The sequence below is a fragment of the Hippocampus guttulatus genome, chromosome 14, assembly GCF_054856545.1.
Source record: "Hippocampus guttulatus isolate MCC_2025c chromosome 14, RoL_Hgut_1.0, whole genome shotgun sequence".
In the NCBI taxonomy this organism is placed as follows: Eukaryota; Metazoa; Chordata; class Actinopteri; order Syngnathiformes; family Syngnathidae; genus Hippocampus; species Hippocampus guttulatus.
Window position 1 is genome coordinate 4,716,247 of NC_141274.1, and position 18,499 is coordinate 4,734,745.

General features: G+C 41.5%; 2 protein-coding genes across 5 annotated transcripts in view; both read left to right on the forward strand.

Moving 5' to 3' along the window:
- cadm3 (cell adhesion molecule 3) overlaps positions 1–5,424 on the forward strand; it is an 85,676-nt gene extending 80,252 nt beyond the window's left edge. For all 3 annotated transcript variants that reach the window (XM_086128736.1, XM_086128735.1, XM_086128737.1), the window contains 2 exons: positions 102–227; positions 545–5,424. In XM_086128736.1, coding sequence (XP_085984862.1) covers positions 102–227; positions 545–663 — 245 coding nt within the window. In that variant the 3' untranslated portion in view covers positions 664–5,424. The remainder of the gene's footprint in view (positions 1–101; positions 228–544) is intronic.
- Positions 5,425–6,546: 1,122 nt separating this feature from the next.
- The window catches only part of kirrel1b (kirre like nephrin family adhesion molecule 1b), a 52,492-nt gene continuing 40,539 nt past the window's right edge, over positions 6,547–18,499 (forward strand). For both annotated transcript variants that reach the window (XM_086129413.1, XM_086129414.1), the window contains exon 1: positions 6,547–6,816. In XM_086129413.1, coding sequence (XP_085985539.1) covers positions 6,768–6,816 — 49 coding nt within the window. In that variant the 5' untranslated portion in view covers positions 6,547–6,767. The remainder of the gene's footprint in view (positions 6,817–18,499) is intronic.

The following is an 18,499-nucleotide window of genomic DNA, read 5'->3' on the forward strand; positions in this document are numbered from 1 at the left end:
CTACTTCCATCTTCACTCTGTCCTCCCAACCCTCCTCACTCCTTCACCTCCTCCTCCCCCCTTTTGCTCCGCCTTTCCCGGGTTCCCGGCGCCTCGTTTAGACCCCACCGCCATGTCGACGTCATCGAGCGTGGACCACGCGGTGATCGGCGGCGTGGTGGCCGTCATCGTCTTCATCCTGCTCTGCCTCCTCATCGTCTTCGGGAGATACCTCATCAGACACAAAGGTCTGGCGTGTTCATACACACACACACACACATGCACAAAAATGTTTACCCTTTCAGGGACAGCGGTTACTACAGTGGACAGCTCATCATGTTATTGAAATTGAAATTCATTGAAAACTTTTAACAGACTCTTTTTTCCCACATTGTCATTGTGGAGTGTTGTGTGAAGTATTTTGAGGAAGGCTGCATTTGAAGTGTGAAATCTTGCCTCCGATCGGGTTCATTTCATCGCGGCAGCCAGAATCACGATCATGATTAATATTAGTTGAATTGTGGAGCCCTAATTTTTCTCAACATTTTTTTTTTCCCCCCGATAGGAACATATTTGACCCACGAGGCCAAAGGCTCAGACGACGCCCCCGACGCCGACACGGCCATCATCAACGCTGAGGGTGGAAACTCCGGAGTCGAGGACAAGAAGGAGTACTTCATCTAGGAAGCAAGAAGAGAAGAAAGAAGGAAGGAGAAGAAGGAAAGAACAAACTTCCATTTTGTTTTCACCACACTCAGTTGCTCGAGAAAGCCGGGGGTGAGGACTTCGTTTGCATCGACACGGGGGATGTGAGATTTGCACTGACACGCACCCACACCCGCACACCCATACACACCCACACCCACACCCACACACACACGATGACTAACTAACACGTTATTGTTACGTTGCGGTCCCGGCGTCCCGTTTTCGAACCAGCTCCGAAATTGTAACTCACATTCCTTCCCGAGCCACTTCCTACATGAGCCCCACATCCACTCCATGAACATCCTCAGCCTGCCCTCTTCAAAAAAAAAAAAAAAAATGCGACGAGCCACCCTGCAACCCCCACCTGAGGCCCCTCCACCTGCACTACACACATGTACACGTATAAATACAGTATATATGTACGGGTATGTGTGTGTGTGTGTGTGTGTGTGTGTGTGTATATATATATATATATATATATATATATATATATATTTATTTTTTTTTGCTAGTTGCATATATATATATATATATATATATACTGTATTTATATATGCATTATTTTTTCTTGGTGGAACCGGTGTCGGATGTGTGCGCCTGTACATAGAGAAAAAAGAGGAAGAAAAATACACTCCTCTCGCTCATGTATCTCACTTCCTAGAATACTCTTATTGCCTGTTTTTATTACATGCGTGCAGAGTATTTGAAAAAGGAAAAAAAAACAATAGAAAATAAATGTAATAATATTAATCAGTACCAACAATGGCGTTGCAACTAACTTCCACTGCAAAGATTTGCGTCGGATTCATTCTCGTTACGTTTTATTTTATTTATTTATTTCTGGGGCGGATGAAGCGGTGTTGGGGCCCACACTGAAAGGCAAAAAAATATAATTATACAGTGACAGGTGATATTATCGAGTAAGCGTTGTACTTTCGGGAAGAAAAAGATCATGCAAAATTTAAACACATTTCTCAACAAAACAAATTTTCTCTGGAAAAAATATGAATTCGTCATAATCTGCTGAGGATAAAGTTTTCCAGATCAAATGAATTTTGAAAAACAAAAATATTGTTCAAGAAAAATAAATGTGTATTTTCTGAAATAAAAAGGTTTTTTTCAACCAAAATAATCATTTCAAAAATCCCTGCGAAAAAAAAATTCTCCCAAAATGGGTTAAGTGGTAACTTTTCAAGTTAAAATGTAATGTATCGAATTTTTTAAAATAATAAATCATACATATGAATTGGAGCTTTTTAAAAAGCTAAGTATGAAAGTATTTTTCCAAATCCAATTTACACAAACTTTATTCTTAGAATATTGCAATATGCTTTAATTTAAAGCACATATGAATAATGTAATAATCGTTTGAGAATAAAGTAATCAATTTCAGAGCAAAAAAAAGAATAAAGGTAAAATTTTAGGCAAAAATTCACAATAAGGCATCTATTTTTGAATGAGTATCTTAAAAACTTGAAAACAAAACACAAAGACTTTTTAACAAAATACAACTTTTTCCTTTTGAAAATTATCACAATGATTATATAATTGTATTTTTTTTCTTTTTAGTGTAGCCCCACATAATACTTTTAATACTTTTTCAGGACGGGTGAGAGTTGCCTATTTTTGTTTATTTGTTTGGGTTTTTTTTGTTGTTTGTTTAGGCATCAAGTGTTTACAGTGTTCACTTTACCCAAATAAACCAAACTGTAAATTTACCCATTTATTTGCTTGTAGTAAAGCAGGGGTGTCCAAACTTTGGATATTAACTATTCAGATGCGCAATAGAAAGAAATACAAAGATTACAAAATCATCCACACAGTAAAAACAAAACAAACAAAAAAAAACAACGTACAAACAGATTATGATAAAATCTAATCTAATCTTTGCTTCAACACCTTGTGCAAATGTAACCAACCAAATGACGACAAATTAAAATTAAAAAAGTTGCGCTGACATTTGATTAATAGAATCTCTCCTTTTGCTAGTTGCAAAAATTAACCAGAACCACTCGAAATAATCCAAAGAGTAGAACAGAACTACTCCAACTAATCCATATTCTCAAATCTCAGGGCGATCCCCGGACTGGACTTTTTTGGGCACCCCTCTTTATCGGCTCAGTGGTACATTCCGAGTGAAGGGTTCCTGCAAATGAGTAACGTTGGCTCGTGGCCGCCATGTGGGAAAGGGAAGGTAATCTGGCTAAGAGGCTGCGGGCGCTGTGCCAACGCTGCGCTCCGGCCGGCCGGCCACAAAGTCGTTGAACAACTTCAATGTCCTCGTCCATTTCTTTTCATTCTTTAATCAATCAGCCCCGGCTGCGTCCTGATCCACCTTCAGCTCCCCCGCCCGCCCTCATCCTCCATATACATGATTGATGTGGCGAGTTCCTGGCAGGATGCCCCCCCTCCCCCACTTTATAGACATTGGTGTGGATGATTGTACGCTTCTGTACAGGTGTGCTTGGAACGGTATGAAAGAACAAGTGCAAAAATTCCCACCCCATGTTGTAGAATGTCTTCCTGGAGAGAGAAGAAGCTGGTATCACTGCAAACTCCACGGTGTTCCAATACTTTTGTACACAATCCATATTTTCTTTTATTTGCTGTTTATGGAGATGTTCCAACACTTTTGTCCCCGCAAAAAACCCAACAGTCTCCACTTCATCCCAATACTTTTGTCCATCTTTTCTTCAGACCTCACGCTTGCGTCTCAATATTTTTGACCACCCAGCATTTGTATTTTATTGTTGTTGTTGTTGTTGTTTTTAATTGTTGTTTTTCTCTCATTCTGGAATGTTCAGGGATTCTTTGTTTTCCAGTCAGCCCCCTCTCCACCTTTGTTGTGAGTCCCTTTCACGCTGCCTGTCAAAAAAGATTTTCTGTTTTTTTTGGGGGGGGGGGGGTTTGGCTGTTCTGCGTGTGAAAGTTATTGACATGGGCTGAAAATTTCAGAGGCGGGAGGGTGTGTGAAATGAAATTCTGCAGGGATGTTGAAGGCAAAGCCACTTCCCTGTGTTCCGTTGTGAAAGACCCTGCCCATCAAAGTCGGCTTATTTTGCCGTGCATTTGCTGTTTTCTGTATGAAAATGACTGAAACGTACCATTAATTTCCTGTCTTTGGAGGAAATGTCACAATGTGACTTTGTGAAAGGGTATAGCCTGGGTAAAATGGATGCTGCATCTCAGGGTGAAATGACACATTTGCCCTGAAATTTCACGCTTTCACATAAAACTCAGCAAAGCTTGATGTTTTCTTATTGGAAGTCAAACAGATGTACCATCACAAGCATGACAGGTAGCAACAGCGAGAAAGGAAATGCAGTGGATGTAATGTCTCTGTGTCAAAGCATAGACAGCTGACCAGAAATTTCATGTTTTCACACGAGCCCAACAAAGCTCCCTGTCTTTGCTTTTTTTCTGTGTGAAAGGTACTGACACGGCTGCTTGAGAAGAGCATGTTCTCTTTGTCTCTGTCTCTTTATCAATGCGCAGCCAGTTGATTGGAAATTTCACGCTTTCATGCGTAACCCAGCATAAATCCTCACATTTGCTGTTTTATGTGTGAAATGTATCGACACAGGATGCTTATTTCCCAACTTCCTGCAAAAGCTTTTTTTTTGTTTGCCCCTTAGTTCACTGTTTTCTGTATGAATGATACCAACACAAACTGATAATTTCCCAACTGCCTGTTGATCCATTTTTTTCTGGATTGTGTGTGAAAGACACCAATACAGTCCACTCATTTGCCGTCAACCCATAACAGCTGTCATTTTTCCACCATTTGTGTGAAAGGTATCCACATGGACTGCTAATTTTCCAGCCGTCTGTCAAAGGTGGCGTTTTCTATGTGTTTGCTGTTTTCAATGTGAAAGTTCCATGTAAAAAAACAAACAAACAAGACAAACAAACAAAACACCGCTCTTTCATCTTTCATTCTGTTTTCATCTCACCTGCTTTTTTTGTTATGGAAAGATCTGCGTGAAAGGAGCTAGCGACTGCACTCTAGCCTAGATAGTGTGCTAACATATGCTAAGCTAGCCACTACAACAAAGGCATACAAAGTCAAAAGTGAGGTGATTTGTAGCAGTTTTATCAGAACACAACACTTGATTTTTTTTCCCACTGTTGCTGACGTCTTCAGACCTGAGGGGGGCACTGTCGTCCCATGCCCAAGTTGAAACTCCAAGAAGAATCAGCTGCGTCATGCTCCAAAAAAAAAAAGAAAATGTTGTTTTGTAAAAAATAAAAATGAAAAATCTGCAAAGACCCAGCGGCCCTATATTTGCCTGTAATCAGTCGTCCTGTCCTTCGTCTTAGCTAATGTGCTAGCATGTAGCTTGCATGAGAACAGTGGGGTGGTGTGTAGTGTAGTGCGCGCGGGACAAAATGTCCACCCTCCTCTGGTCTACGGACGTCGGTCCGAAATAAGTCGGGGCTTGTTTTGTCTTAAATTATGTCATCCTTTTTTCTTGTTTTGCTTGATTTATTTTTTTTATGTTTAGATGAACCGAAGGTTGTACTGTAGATGGGGTTTTTGTGTGTGTATATAGTATTTCATATCACGAAATGTATGTTGATTGGACAAATGATGATGATGTCACCAAGCCGCATGCTGTGGTTGGCTCCTATGTTTAAATTGTACTTATTTTAAATTTTGTTTCCTTTAGTTTTTTGTTTGCTAAAATTCAGTTTTCTGTTATTGACTTCAATAAAGATGCAATTGGGTTAATTTCACTCATTTTTGTCCTGATTCTTTTTGGGGTGTGCTTGTTTACCCTCAAATTGTGCTTTTACATATGCCACAAAAAATGGCGCTTACCAGTTTTACAGTATTTTTTTCAATGTGTAATACATTTATTGCGCTTTTTTGTGGTTAGTTTTCTGTTTTTGTACAAAAAAGTGTCACAAGAACTCGAACGGTGATCACTTGGAAAAGTGCCACGAAATGGTATGGTGTAGTTCACAATATGGCCAGTAGAGAGAAGTACAATCCAAAGAAATCTCCAACGTGCTCGATTGACCATAAAACGTTGAAAATATAAATGTTTTGTATCCTTTTTGTTTAAATCAGTCTTGCTGTAACACGTGACAAAAATGAGTTTGTCAACAGTGACATGCTAAAAGGCTCTCTCTTTTTCATGTAATTGCCATCGTTAATAATAATATGACTAAATTGTGGTTAATTGGTCTTTTGACGAGTAATAAAATTAATGATCCAAATGATTGCAATTAAAACATTTGAATGACAGTACATACTTTATTTAAATTTAAAAATATATATCTTGATTACATATAGATCATTTTAATTGTGTATCTTGTTTTAAGAATTCTGCGATTGGCTGACAACCAGTTCAAGATGTAGCCCCGCCTACTGTCCGAAGGTAGCTAGGATAGGCTCCAACACGCCCTGCGACCCTTGTGAGGAAAAGCAGATCAGAAAATGGATGGATTTTAAAAATCCACCTGTTTAACTTTTTTTGTTTCGGTTTTTCAAATGACTATTTTTTTTGTTTTGTTTTTTTACATGCCATTTCGATTTCTTTTTGTACGTGTACTTCGTATGTATGTATGTTTGTATTTTAATCCCCGAGTACTGTCTGTCAAAAGTGAATCTCTGAAGCGCAGTTTTCCCGAACGGCCACTGGAGAGTGCTCTTTGTGTTCTTAGCGTCCAAAACGGCGCTTCGCAAAGCGGGAAGGAACCTTGGGGCCTGGGGTGGTTTGTGATGATGAAGATGATGAGCATAGGGGGGTGATGATGGCGCGTGGAAGGAGGGGGCCTGCTGAGGAAGACACGGTGTCGGAGGGGGGGAGAGCTCGAGCAAGCTCGTGCGCCGCTCAAACGCCAGCAGAGCGCTGCGAGGAACGGACGCACGTGAACGCAACATTTCAAAGTGCACGCGGACGATCAAGAAGAGGATTTCATCTTCTCTTGTCTTGAATTGTAAATATTAATCACAATCAATTAGTCTCGCTTGGCCTCTCTGATGACTGCAATCCGGCGGGAGTTGACGGAGGCGCGCCCGGAGGCGGCGGCGGCGTGGAGCGACGACGTGCACGCGCGCGGCTGAAAGCATCATGGAGCAGCCTTTGTGGATCCTAACTTTGCTCGTCACTTTGCTGCCAGGTGAGCAAGCGCACCCCGTCAAATTCAATGAGCATCTTCTGCTTTGTTTCTTTTGTTGTTGCTGATGAGCGCTGATTGGCAATTGATTGATCGCACCTTGGTTGATTGATGGCGAAAGAAGCCCGAGGGCATGACGTTTACATCGTCAAGCTTTTTGTTCATAAAGGCCACATGACCGCTTTAAAGTAGTTTGGATGTCCTTTGGGGTGCATCCACTTTGCTTTCAAGTGCCCTTTTTGGCCAATGGAGAGATGATAGCGCCACACAACAGTTGAATCTGGCACACCGGAGCCATGGCGAAAACAGGTGCGTGTGCTTTGTGTTGAATGGAGAGGTGTTAGCAAGATGATGTCTAGATGTTGCAACTAACCATCACACACACGTGAGTCTTTAGTGAAAACGTGTGTCTGTGTGTGTGTGTGTACGCGAGTGCGAATGGAGCAATGGAAGCGAGATGACCTTTTGACAGTTTATCCAAATCAGAGCACTGGATTTACGGTTTAAAAAGTTTGTGTGTGTGTGTGTGTCGTGTGTGCATGAGTGTACCTGCTGCGCCACCTGGGTCCGCACCCACCACCGCAGCTGTCATCTTGGTGATCCGCAGACGCTGATGTGCTCCGACAGCTTGGAGACGCCGCTGTCGTCTTCACACGATGTGGCCTGAACTAAGAAATGTTGCATTTCGGGACATGACGGACCCCTTTCACACTGTAAATCGATGGCGAAAGATACTCGCACAAGATGAGATGGAGATGAGTCGAGGCTTTCATTCGCTGGCTTCAGCGGTTGTAACGGAGATGTAACAGAAGCCTCTTTAAAGCATTCTGTAAAAGTTGGTGTCTGTGTCATTGTGAGACTTACATCGCACGTCTTCATCGGTCGTTTCAGAATCTGCAATCGGAGGGCTGTGAAGTTTTATAGCTGAGACAAACGTCTCCCACTCTGGGGGGGGTCAAAAGTGTCTCTTACCCACTCCACTGCCCATTGAAGTCACTCAAGATATATTGGCTGCCATTTTCGCTGTAAGGATTGAAGTTGAGCCTGAATTTGCCCCTACGGAGGTCGTATCAAATGTGCAACAGAGTTTTACTGTCTCTGGAAGTTGACATTTCCCATTTTTGTGTGTGGTGCTGTTCCATCTAAACAAACACAACAATGGACAGAATCGGGTACTGAGTCCCCGCTTCAATTTTCCACCAACGGAGCTATTACCAGATCCACAACGCTAGGAAATTCTTGGCCCTTATCCCCTGCCTATCAGAACTGTGTTTTTTTTTTTTTCCACGTTGCTGTTTTGAAAGTCAAAACTAAAAGTCAGCCTGTTACTTCTCCGCTTCTGGAGGTCAAGTAGTGTCTGACCGGTAATGTGGGTGGCAAATCAACTTTGTGTCAAGGTGTTCCGCTATAACAGGTTGTTAAATTCACACCCGAGACTCAATTCTCCTTCTGTCCTCCTCAGAGCAATTTCAAAGTATTTTTCCCTTCATATCAGAGATGGACTCGAAGCTCTAAACAGCCGGAATCACCCTGCCATTTTCTTTTCCTTTTTCTTTTTTTAAATTTTTTTTTTTAAGAGCATCAAAATGGATGTGAAGAATAATGGCAACAAAAAAAAAAAGACTCTTGAAAGTACTCCCTCGCTCTCATTTTCAAATGCTTCTCCTGATGTTCATTTGGACCGTCTAAATGGACCGCCCACGTGAAAATCCAGCTTGACAAATAACAACCATCAGCACGTGGGTCAATCAATCGCATCCTTCCGCAAAAGATCACAATCACACACTTTTGTCTGTGCGTGTGAGTGGGCGTATGCGATTATAATCCATCCATCCATTTTCCAATCCGCTCAAAAAGGGTCGCTGGAGTTTATCCCGGCCGTCTTCGGGCAGTAGGCGGGGGACACCCTGAACCGGTTGCCAGCCAATCACAGGGCACATAGAGACGGACAACCATCCACGCTCACAATCACACCTACGGACGATTTAAAGTGAACAATTAATTTACCATGCATGTTTTTGGAATGTGGGAGGAAGCCGGAGTACCCGCAGAAAACCCACACAGCCACAGGGAGAACATGCAAACTCCACACAGAAAAGCCGGAGCCACAATCGAACACTGCACCTCTGCACTGTGAGACCGACATGCAAACCATTCGCCCGACTGTGCTAACTAGTCGCCCACCGTGCCACTCGATTGATTGACAGATGTCACCCAAAGCGTTGTCATTACTTGTCACGGTGTCGAAGCCAGGGGGAGAGATTGGGAGATACTGTGATTTATCGGTTCGGCACAGTATCGCCAGGAGAGATCAATGCAGTATCGCAGTAGCGTTTCCGCCGTGCAGTATCGTAACTCGGCCACAAAATATCAACAAAAATATCTATCGTGACGTACGGTATCAATACTTGGTGGAAAAAACAAAATAACGATCTCATTAAGTTTCAAGGCACGGTGACTTTTGGACATCCGTCATCTATTGTATCTGAAATGGCGAGAATGACGTCACGTGTGCAACTAACCTCCTGATATGCGTGAATTGAAACGCAAGCCGGCGGCAGCGTGGGTGGCGACCATTCCTGCCTCTCATCCTGTCTAATCATTATCATCGTCATCATCCATTGCCGTTTACAAGCGGGGGACGCACAAGAAAGCGAGATTCTTCCTTCCAAAAAAAAGAAGACGGCGCTCGTGCGAGAATGAAAGGCGGGGTGGCTTAACAGCAGCCGGTTCAATTACAGATAAGGGAAACGCATTGCAGAGTGACTGCAAGGTGCTAAAATGTTGAATTGCGGCCGAGACGATAGCGCGACTTGAGATTAGCCAGCACCCGTTCTATATGAACAACTTTGCCGCCTAAACGTCAATTCAGTGGAACTTGTTGAAATGTGATGATATGCTCATTTCGATGACGTGAAATTAAAATGCTTAAAAGTCGAGCGTGACGTGCCCACGGATAAAAGCTGCGCTCTTAAAAAGTTTCAGGAGAACTTTGAACCCCCGGATTCTCAAACGATCAAAGCAAAATGATTGGCTTTCAACTCAAAATGATAGGAGACGCAGATTTCGATGATATTAATATAATGCACGACACTTGTCAAGAAAATGTCATAAATGTATAAAAGACCACTGGTAGTATGAAAGAATGTCCAGTACCCAGACTGTGCCTTATGACTTCACGATAATCCCTGGATAGGCAAGTCAAGGCATCTTGACTTTGTATATTGCCCATTACATGCACAAGATAATTCAATGTGCTTCACAAAAGAATGTTCAGACCTTTAAAAACAGACAAACTGAAGACATGTAAAAGCAACGAGTATTTGACTAAAATGACTAAAAGAGAGCCACAGCGCAAAATTTGATTTGGCAAATATTGATTCTGGAAACCCTTCAATCTGGAGATGTTTTTCATGTGGTAAAAGGCTGATTGATTTGATGTCACGACTGACGGGCCAATCCAAATCAATCAGCACACCATGGTCCGACTTGGTCTTTAGTCTTTGAAGACAGCAACTCGAAATATAGCTTATCCTTAGCCTAAGAGCATAATTAACTTAGTATCACAATGGCAATGAAAAATACCAATGTGCTTGCAACGAATTTAGTCATCCAGGTCATTCAAAGGTTGAATCGTAGCAACAGAACTTTTCTGGGGTTGTTGAATTAGTTTTTTTGTTTTTTTTTGTTTTGGGGAGTTAAAAAAACCAACTAAAGCTAATGATATGCCGATATTATTGATGTTGTGACATGATACGGTATCATAACATGATTTTTATCAATGCAATAGATCACGATGTCAACATTTGTCACGGTACCTTGACACTTAATGGTACGATACCTCACACGAAATATATTTTATCCCACTCTTAATATTAATAAGGTAGCTTGATACTTTATGATACAATATACCGTCTTACAATATCACACCTATGATACTATAAATCTCAGTCTGTTACCGTACCATTATCCTCAGTGATTATGATGCATTGAGTAACGATAGGATTACAAAAATTCGAAATGGCAACATATCCTTGCAAAAATAAAATAAAAACAGAACAATAGAATCTATCACAATATAAGACTCATTCAATCAACACTTTGCGATGATGTTTTTCCCCCATCCCGACTATAAATACCGTACCTTGATACTTCATGGTATATATGGCCAGAATGACAAAACAGTAACTGTGGTAGGGGTTGGCACAACATATCAATATTGCAATATATCCATGCTAATTGACACTTAGCAATACAATCTAATCACGATAAAGATTTATGACATGAATGTGTTGCGATATCGTTTTTTTACTCACACCTGTTAATCGATACTGTTCCTTGACACTTAACGATACGACGTATCCCGATAAGGTCATGAAAGGAAGATCGTAAGATTGGGCCAGAGTTTAAAAATTGGCATATATCCTTGCAGTAGAAAACGTAACCATACAATATAGCTCTACTTTCGCAACTGCGCAGGGGTGGGTTAGACCTCATGTTGGTCATTGATGATGTTGCAAAATATCTTAAAGGGACATGGTTTGGCATCAGTTCATCAATACACAGGGTTCTTTCATGTTACCTTGGCAATATCAGGTGCGGTGAATGAAGGTACGGTGCCCCAAAAGGGGCAAAAGAGTTTTGAAAGCGCAACTGATTTTCCCTCCTTAGAGGGACATTTACATGACACCTGTGTGTGAAGCGCAATGCGAACGACAAACAACCCCAGGCTAACATCTGGTGGGATAAAGAGCACATACCAGGTAACTTAGTGATCTTTAATGTGGGTGATTGAGGAAGCGGGAGGGTTGTGGAGAGGGAGGGGGGGGGGGGGGAGCATTGGTTTAAAAAAAAAAAAAAAAGATAATTTCGTCTTTTTTTTTTAAATAACTGTGTTTCTATAGCAACGGGCCACTGGAGGAGAAGAGAGGGGAAAGTGGGGGTGTACCAGCGGGAGAATGAGCAAGACCGCGTTACCGTGGCAACAGAGGAAGAGGGCAAATAAAGAAAGTTTGAAGGGAAGGGAAAAAATACGAGGGTGTTTTAAAAAAAAAAAAAAAAAGAAGCAGACTTACGGGAGAAGTAGCACAGTTAAAATTAATTAAACGGGCAAGAGTTAATTGAAAATGAAATGAGTTAGTCGGAACATGCGAGTGTCAGAATGCCCGCAATGGACGTCAGCCGTTAAATCGTCACAGAAGCCGTTAATCCCTGAAGCGTCCGTCTAATGTGCATGAGTGCGGCCTACCAGGTGCGTTTTGATTGGACGCCATCGCTCGGAAATACCATGACGACCACTTTCAGAACCTCGCATGTCAAGCATGGCATCATAGATCATCAAAATTTTGGAATACAATTTCGATTTTGAAATGAGAAATAAAGGAAGTAGCCATACACTGTCGGGTGATATAGCCTTGAAAATAAATCATTTTTCACAAAATTTAGATTTGAGATCGCAGCTTCTTTTGAGTTTTTTTGGAATAAAATGGAAAATGCAGTAATTTCCACGATTATGCGATTCTTCACGTTTTTGTTCCACTATTGGTGCTAATTAGCATAACCCCCATTAAAATAATGGTCTAGTCATAGTATGACAAAAAGTATTTTGTTGCCTTAAACATCTCAGGAGGCTGGCCAACCTCTGCTAAAATCAACGACATTCTTAGTCAAACAGATCATCCAATTCTGCACCAGAGTAAAGTTTGCCAGTTCCAAGTTCCGCGATAGCTCCACAAAACAGGAAGTAGCCTGGCACTAATTAGCATATGGACAACAAATCTGGGGATTCACCATTTTTAAAAAAAAGTTTTTGTCATTTTTCTTTTTTGTGATGTCAAGTTTGTTTTGCTTTCCCATCAGAAATACTGAACGAAGAATTTGTCCGATCCCAAACACGCAATTTCTCCCCAAAACAGGAAGTAGCCTAGCATATGGACAAACAAACAAAAATGTTCATTCTTATTGCAGTTCAGTTGAAAAATGGTATGATCCTGATGCAGGGTCGCCATCTTTCAAAGATAAGAGAATAAAGAAGATATTGTGTAAACGAGTTAGCTTTGGGGGACGTCTGTGATCAGCTGAGTGCAACATTGTAGTTATTATGCTTTCTTCTGGCTTCCGACCGGTTCAAACAGCCTGTGCTGGTCTGACTTTTTTTTTTTTTTTTTTTTACTCTCAGCTCAAGACCTCACATGACCTTAATTGCCAAGTGAGCATTGAGAGTGGCTGAGAGAAGCGGGGATGGGGCGTCCAGGATTTTGAGTCCGCAGCCAGAAGGGGGATTGATTGGAAGTCTCACACTTCAGACAGCCGCGAGCCCCTCGCAGGGTGTGTCGCTCTTCGGGCTCCCTGAATGTACTCAAATAAAAGAAGAAAGTGCAAACGCTTTCGTTGATTTTTAGGTTGTGCAACAAGTGGCGCTGTAATCAGATAATTTTTTTCCATATTTTACCTTGTTTTCCAATTTCCCCATATACGTTCTTCCATTTATTTTGAGTAAATAATTGTCTAATTCCCACCTCATCCCCCCCCCCCATTTGTTGGATGTTTTATTTTCTGCTTTACAATTTTTATGGGTATTTTTTCCACGCGCAGAATTTTCTAATCTGAGATTTTTTTCCCCAATACTCCGATTGTTTATTTCTTCTTATATTTGATTTCACATTCAGATTTTTTAGATTTTGTCATTTTCCAGTTACTGTCCCCCCCCCCCCAGACTAAGCAATTTATTTCCAGATTTTCAATATTTTACCAAATTTTCTGAAATACGACTATCTTGGAGATTTTTTTTTCTCTGATTTTGTTCGTTTTGTCAAAATGTGACCCCCGCTCCCATGTTGCTACTGATGCTACATGTGTAGGTGAATGAAAAGACGGTGTTAACGTGTTTTGAGTACCTCAGATATAGAGAAGCGCGTTAGAAGTGAAAGCCCGTTTACCATTTTACTCATATGAATAAATTTTGAGGAATAATATAGTAAAACTTCAAATCTACTTGTCTTACTTCATGAATGCTCTGAGTCATTTGTCGTCAAATCAATTATTCAATACATTAGTTGTTTGAGTTACTGGACTAAACATAAACGAAGCTTTACATTGGTTTTCCTCCAACCATTTGAGTTGAATAACTCATCCGGTTCGATGTTATCCCCGAAGCACTGAATGTTACCTACCATTGTGTCCGCACAGTTTGCGTACACAAACCCATACCTGTCAACTCATACGGTTTAGCCATCGTTCATACGGATTTTGTGGTGAATCTTACGTATATGGCCGTATCGCACAAATCATACGGATTCTGAAAATTTCAGTTTTTTTGGGGGTTTTTTCCCCCCTAACAGGTAGTTCCGTTTGCTTTTGCCCAGAATGGTGCTAGTCTACTCGAATGCTTTCATTTCCGGTAACTTAAGTAATGCCACTAAGTAGAATGATGATTCGACATTAACCAGACATTGTATTATGGAGATCTACAATAAATATCATTGAAAATTTCGTGGGTTTTTTTCTGCCGTTATTTTGACATATAGAATGCTTTGGTATGTTATCAGGATTTTTTGCTCTTTATAAGGATTTTTTTGGTAGTTTATACAGGTTGGCGCTCCGAAAAGTTGACAGGTATGCAAACCCAAAATGTCCCCTGTGATGCCCAGGACGGGTATAAATTCCAGTTTCGCCTGAGGCTCGTTTCCTACAGCGTGAACACGGCAATTCTGAGTGACCGGGCGCGCTGGCGGTTACCCAGGATTCATAGAACCACAGTCACATCAGTCACATTTGTATAACAATGTAAGTAAATCTTCCTCACACACTGAGCAGTCTTTGAAATATCCAAAACAAAAGTACCACTTTCTCTTCATTTTGTCTGAAAAGTTGTCCTCGACTTTTTCTCACTCAAACGGAACGGTTAGCACTCTGTTGTCTTGAAAGCCCCCCCCCCCCCAAAAAAATAAATAATAATCATCTGCCGTGTTTGCAGACTTAGCAGCAGCGAGTTGGGGGAACAAAAGTTTTTTTTTGCCAAAGATTTCCCGACTATTCCCCGCGCTGGCCCTTAATCCCCAGTAATTAGTCTTCTTGTTTGCCGAGGAATATCCTTCTCGCTGCCGTTTCTTCCCCCGCGTGAGTCAGGAGATAAAAGTGCGTCAGGAAAAAAACAACAACAAAAAAAAACGTGTCCTCTTCCGCCTTGTAAACACTCGCCGTCTCTTTCTGAAGCGCACTTATGTGACACGTGCTCATTAATCATTTCTGTTTGCTGCACTCAAGCTCGCCAGGCTAATTATGTTCCACAAGGAATGGCCATTAGAATTTCTAACGCATAAATTAATTTCCAACCGCCCCCCCCCCCGGACCCCCCACCACCACCACCACCACCGCGTGCGTTCATACATAAAAATGGGAAATCGTTTTTCTTCCCGGATTTTTTTTACGGCGGGATAATGAGTCGCGCGCGTGTACGGTACGGCGCGGTGGTCGGGTGCACCCGCGCGGGACATCTGTCTATTTTCAGCTATAGCTGCCGGGCAGCCGAGCGCTGGCCTGTTTTACATGGATAGCAAATAGCTATTAGGCCTAACTGCCAGCCAGTTAGCCGGCGGCCATCTGCCGCACGCTGCAATTATGTGGCGGGAAATATACTCGTTATGAGTGCGCCGCGCATTAACGACCCGGCGCGGCACTAAATACGCTGGCGGAGAAGAAGGGAGGAATTTTTATTTTTTTATTTTTTTTTGATCGACAACACGGTTTTTTTTCCAGGACGGAATGTGTGGTGGGGTAAGATGTGTTGCGTTGAGGGCAAAGATGGTAGCTGACATGAAGCAGCGCGGCTAAAATAGTAGTTGTTGGGTTTCAAATTAGGGTTTCAAGGCAAGGTATGTATTTGGTATTCAAGTCAGGATTTGGAATATAATTCTGGTTTCAAGGTTGCGTTAGGGTTTCGGATACGGGTTTTAATGAAGAGGTTCAAGACAGGTTTAGGGTTTCAAAGTCGGGATTCCAGACCGGGTCAGAGTTTCAAATTAAGATTTCACGACAGAGTTAATGTTTCAAAATAGGGTCTCAAGACAGGATTATGGTTTTAAATTGGGGTTTGAAGACGGGGTTAAGGTTTCAAATTAGGGTTTCAAGACAGGATTATGGTTTTAAATTGGGGTTCAAAGACATGGTTAGGTTTCAAAATGGGGTTTCAAGACAGTATTATGGTTTTAAATTGGGGTTCGAAGACAGGGCTAAGGTTTCAAATTAGGGTTTCAAGACAGGATTATGGTTTTAAATTGGGGTTCAAAGACATGGTTAAGGTTTCAAAATAGGGTTTCAAGACAGGATTATGGTTTTAAATTGGGGTTTGAAGACAGGGTTAAGGTTTCAAAATACGGTGTCAAAACAGGATTGTGGTTTTAAATTGGGGTTCGAAGACAGGGCTAAGGTTTCAAATTAGGGTTTCAAGACAGGATTATGGTTTTAAATTGGGGTTCAAAGACATGGTTAAGGTTTCAAAATGGGGTTTCAAGACAGGATTATGGTTTTAAATTGGGGTTCGAAGACAGGGCTAAGGTTTCAAATTAGGGTTTCAAGACAGGATTATGGTTTTAAATTGGGGTTCAAAGACATGGTTAAGGTTTCAAAATAGGGTTTCAAGACAGGATTATGGTTTTAAATTGGGGTTTGAAGACAGGGTTAAGGTTTCAAAATACGGTGTCAAAACAGGATTGTGGTTTTAAATTGGGGTTCGAAGACAGGGTTAAGGTTTCAAATTAGGGTTTCAAGACAGGATTATGGTTTTAAATTGGGGTTCAAAGACATGGTTAAGGTTTCAAAATGGGGTTTCAAGACAGGATTATGGTTTTAAATTGGGGTTCGAAGACAGGGCTAAGGTTTCAAATTAGGGTTTCAAGACAGGATTATGGTTTTAAATTGGGGTTCAAAGACATGGTTAAGGTTTCAAAATAGGGTTTCAAGACAGGATTATGGTTTTAAATTGGGGTTTGAAGACAGGGTTAAGGTTTCAAAATACGGTGTCAAAACAGGATTGTGGTTTTAAATTGGGGTTCGAAGACAGGGCTAAGGTTTCAAATTAGGGTTTCAAGACAGGATTATGGTTTTAAATTGGGGTTCAAAGACATGGTTAAGGTTTCAAAATGGGGTTTCAAGACAGGATTATGGTTTTAAATTGGGGTTCGAAGACAGGGCTAAGGTTTCAAATTAGGGTTTCAAGACAGGATTATGGTTTTAAATTGGGGTTCAAAGACATGGTTAAGGTTTCAAAATAGGGTTTCAAGACAGGATTATGGTTTTAAATTGGGGTTTCAAGCCTGGATCAAGGTTGTAAATGTGGGTTCCTAGACAAGATTACGGTTTCAAATTAGACTTTCCAGTCTAGGTCAGGGTTGTAATTTAGGGTTTCAGGACAGGGTTACGGTTTCAAATGAAGATGTCAAAGTCGGGTTTTAAAACTGGGTTAGGATTTCAAACTATGGTCAATGTATTGTGTTTAGGGTTTTAAACAGAGGGTACATGTTGAAATGAGGGTTTTGAGCCTAGTTTGGGTTTGAAATTTTTTGAAGCCTACGGCAGCTTTTCAAATGAGTGTTGAGTCTTCGCTTGACGCGCTAGTTGAGGCTCCACTTCCTCCTCCAATTGCTTCAATTGGGTCCCGCTTTGAGTCGGCGGTCGTTTTCCTCCGTCGCATTGCAGCGATGCCGCAACACCTCCAAGCTTCTCTGCCAACGAGTAATTAGAAGCCTCTGATAAACTTTGCCAGCGAGCGCTTATCTCAAATCCGGGTCATTGTCTTTGCGCACACGCACACACACACAAAAATTGGTCCCACCGTGGCCGCCGCCATCCTGGAAGCGAGCCACATCCGACGCCGGCGATAATCGCGCAGATTGTTAACATCGACCGGGGAGCTGCCGCGTCCGCAATTGTGCACCAAGCGCCTACCGAATCGTAAAGGATGTGACATTGGCTACTTCAAGGGTTGGGTTTCAAGCTAGGGTTTTAAGACTGGGTTAGGGTTTCAAATTAAAATTTCAAATCTGGGACACAGTTTCAAGCAAAGGTTAGAGTTTCAAATCGGGGTTAAGATTTCCAGTGTCGGTTTTCAGTTTGGTTTTCAAACAAATGTTGGAATTTGGATTTCAAGGTAGGGTTTACGATTTGCCTTACCAGTTCAAGCTAAAGTTTGAAGCCTGGGTTAGAGTTTCAAATTGAGGTGTCAAATGAGGGTTGAGGTTTCAAACTAGGGTTACGGTGGTGTGAAGTAAGCGTTTGAAGTCTGGGTTCCGGTTTCAAATTAGGGTTTTAGGAATGTGTGGTGTTTTCACATTGGATTCAAATTGGGTTTAAGGTTTCAAATGATAGTTTTAAGGGAGGGTTATGGTTTCAAATTAGCGTTTGAAGCTTGAGTTGGGGTTTCAAAGGAGGGTTAAGGTTTCAAATTGTGGTTTTAAGGAGGATTAGGGTTTCATATTGGGGTTTAAATCTTGATTTAGGGTTTCAAGAGCTTGAAGACATTGTTAGGGTTTGAAATTCAGGTTTTAAAGAATGATTCAGGTTTCAAATGACGGTTTGAAGCCTGTGTGATGGTTAGGTCGGGGTTCAAGTTGTCTTCAGGGTTTCAAATGAGGATGTCAAGCCAGGATTATGGTTTCAAAGACGGGTTATGGTGTGAAACACTTGAATT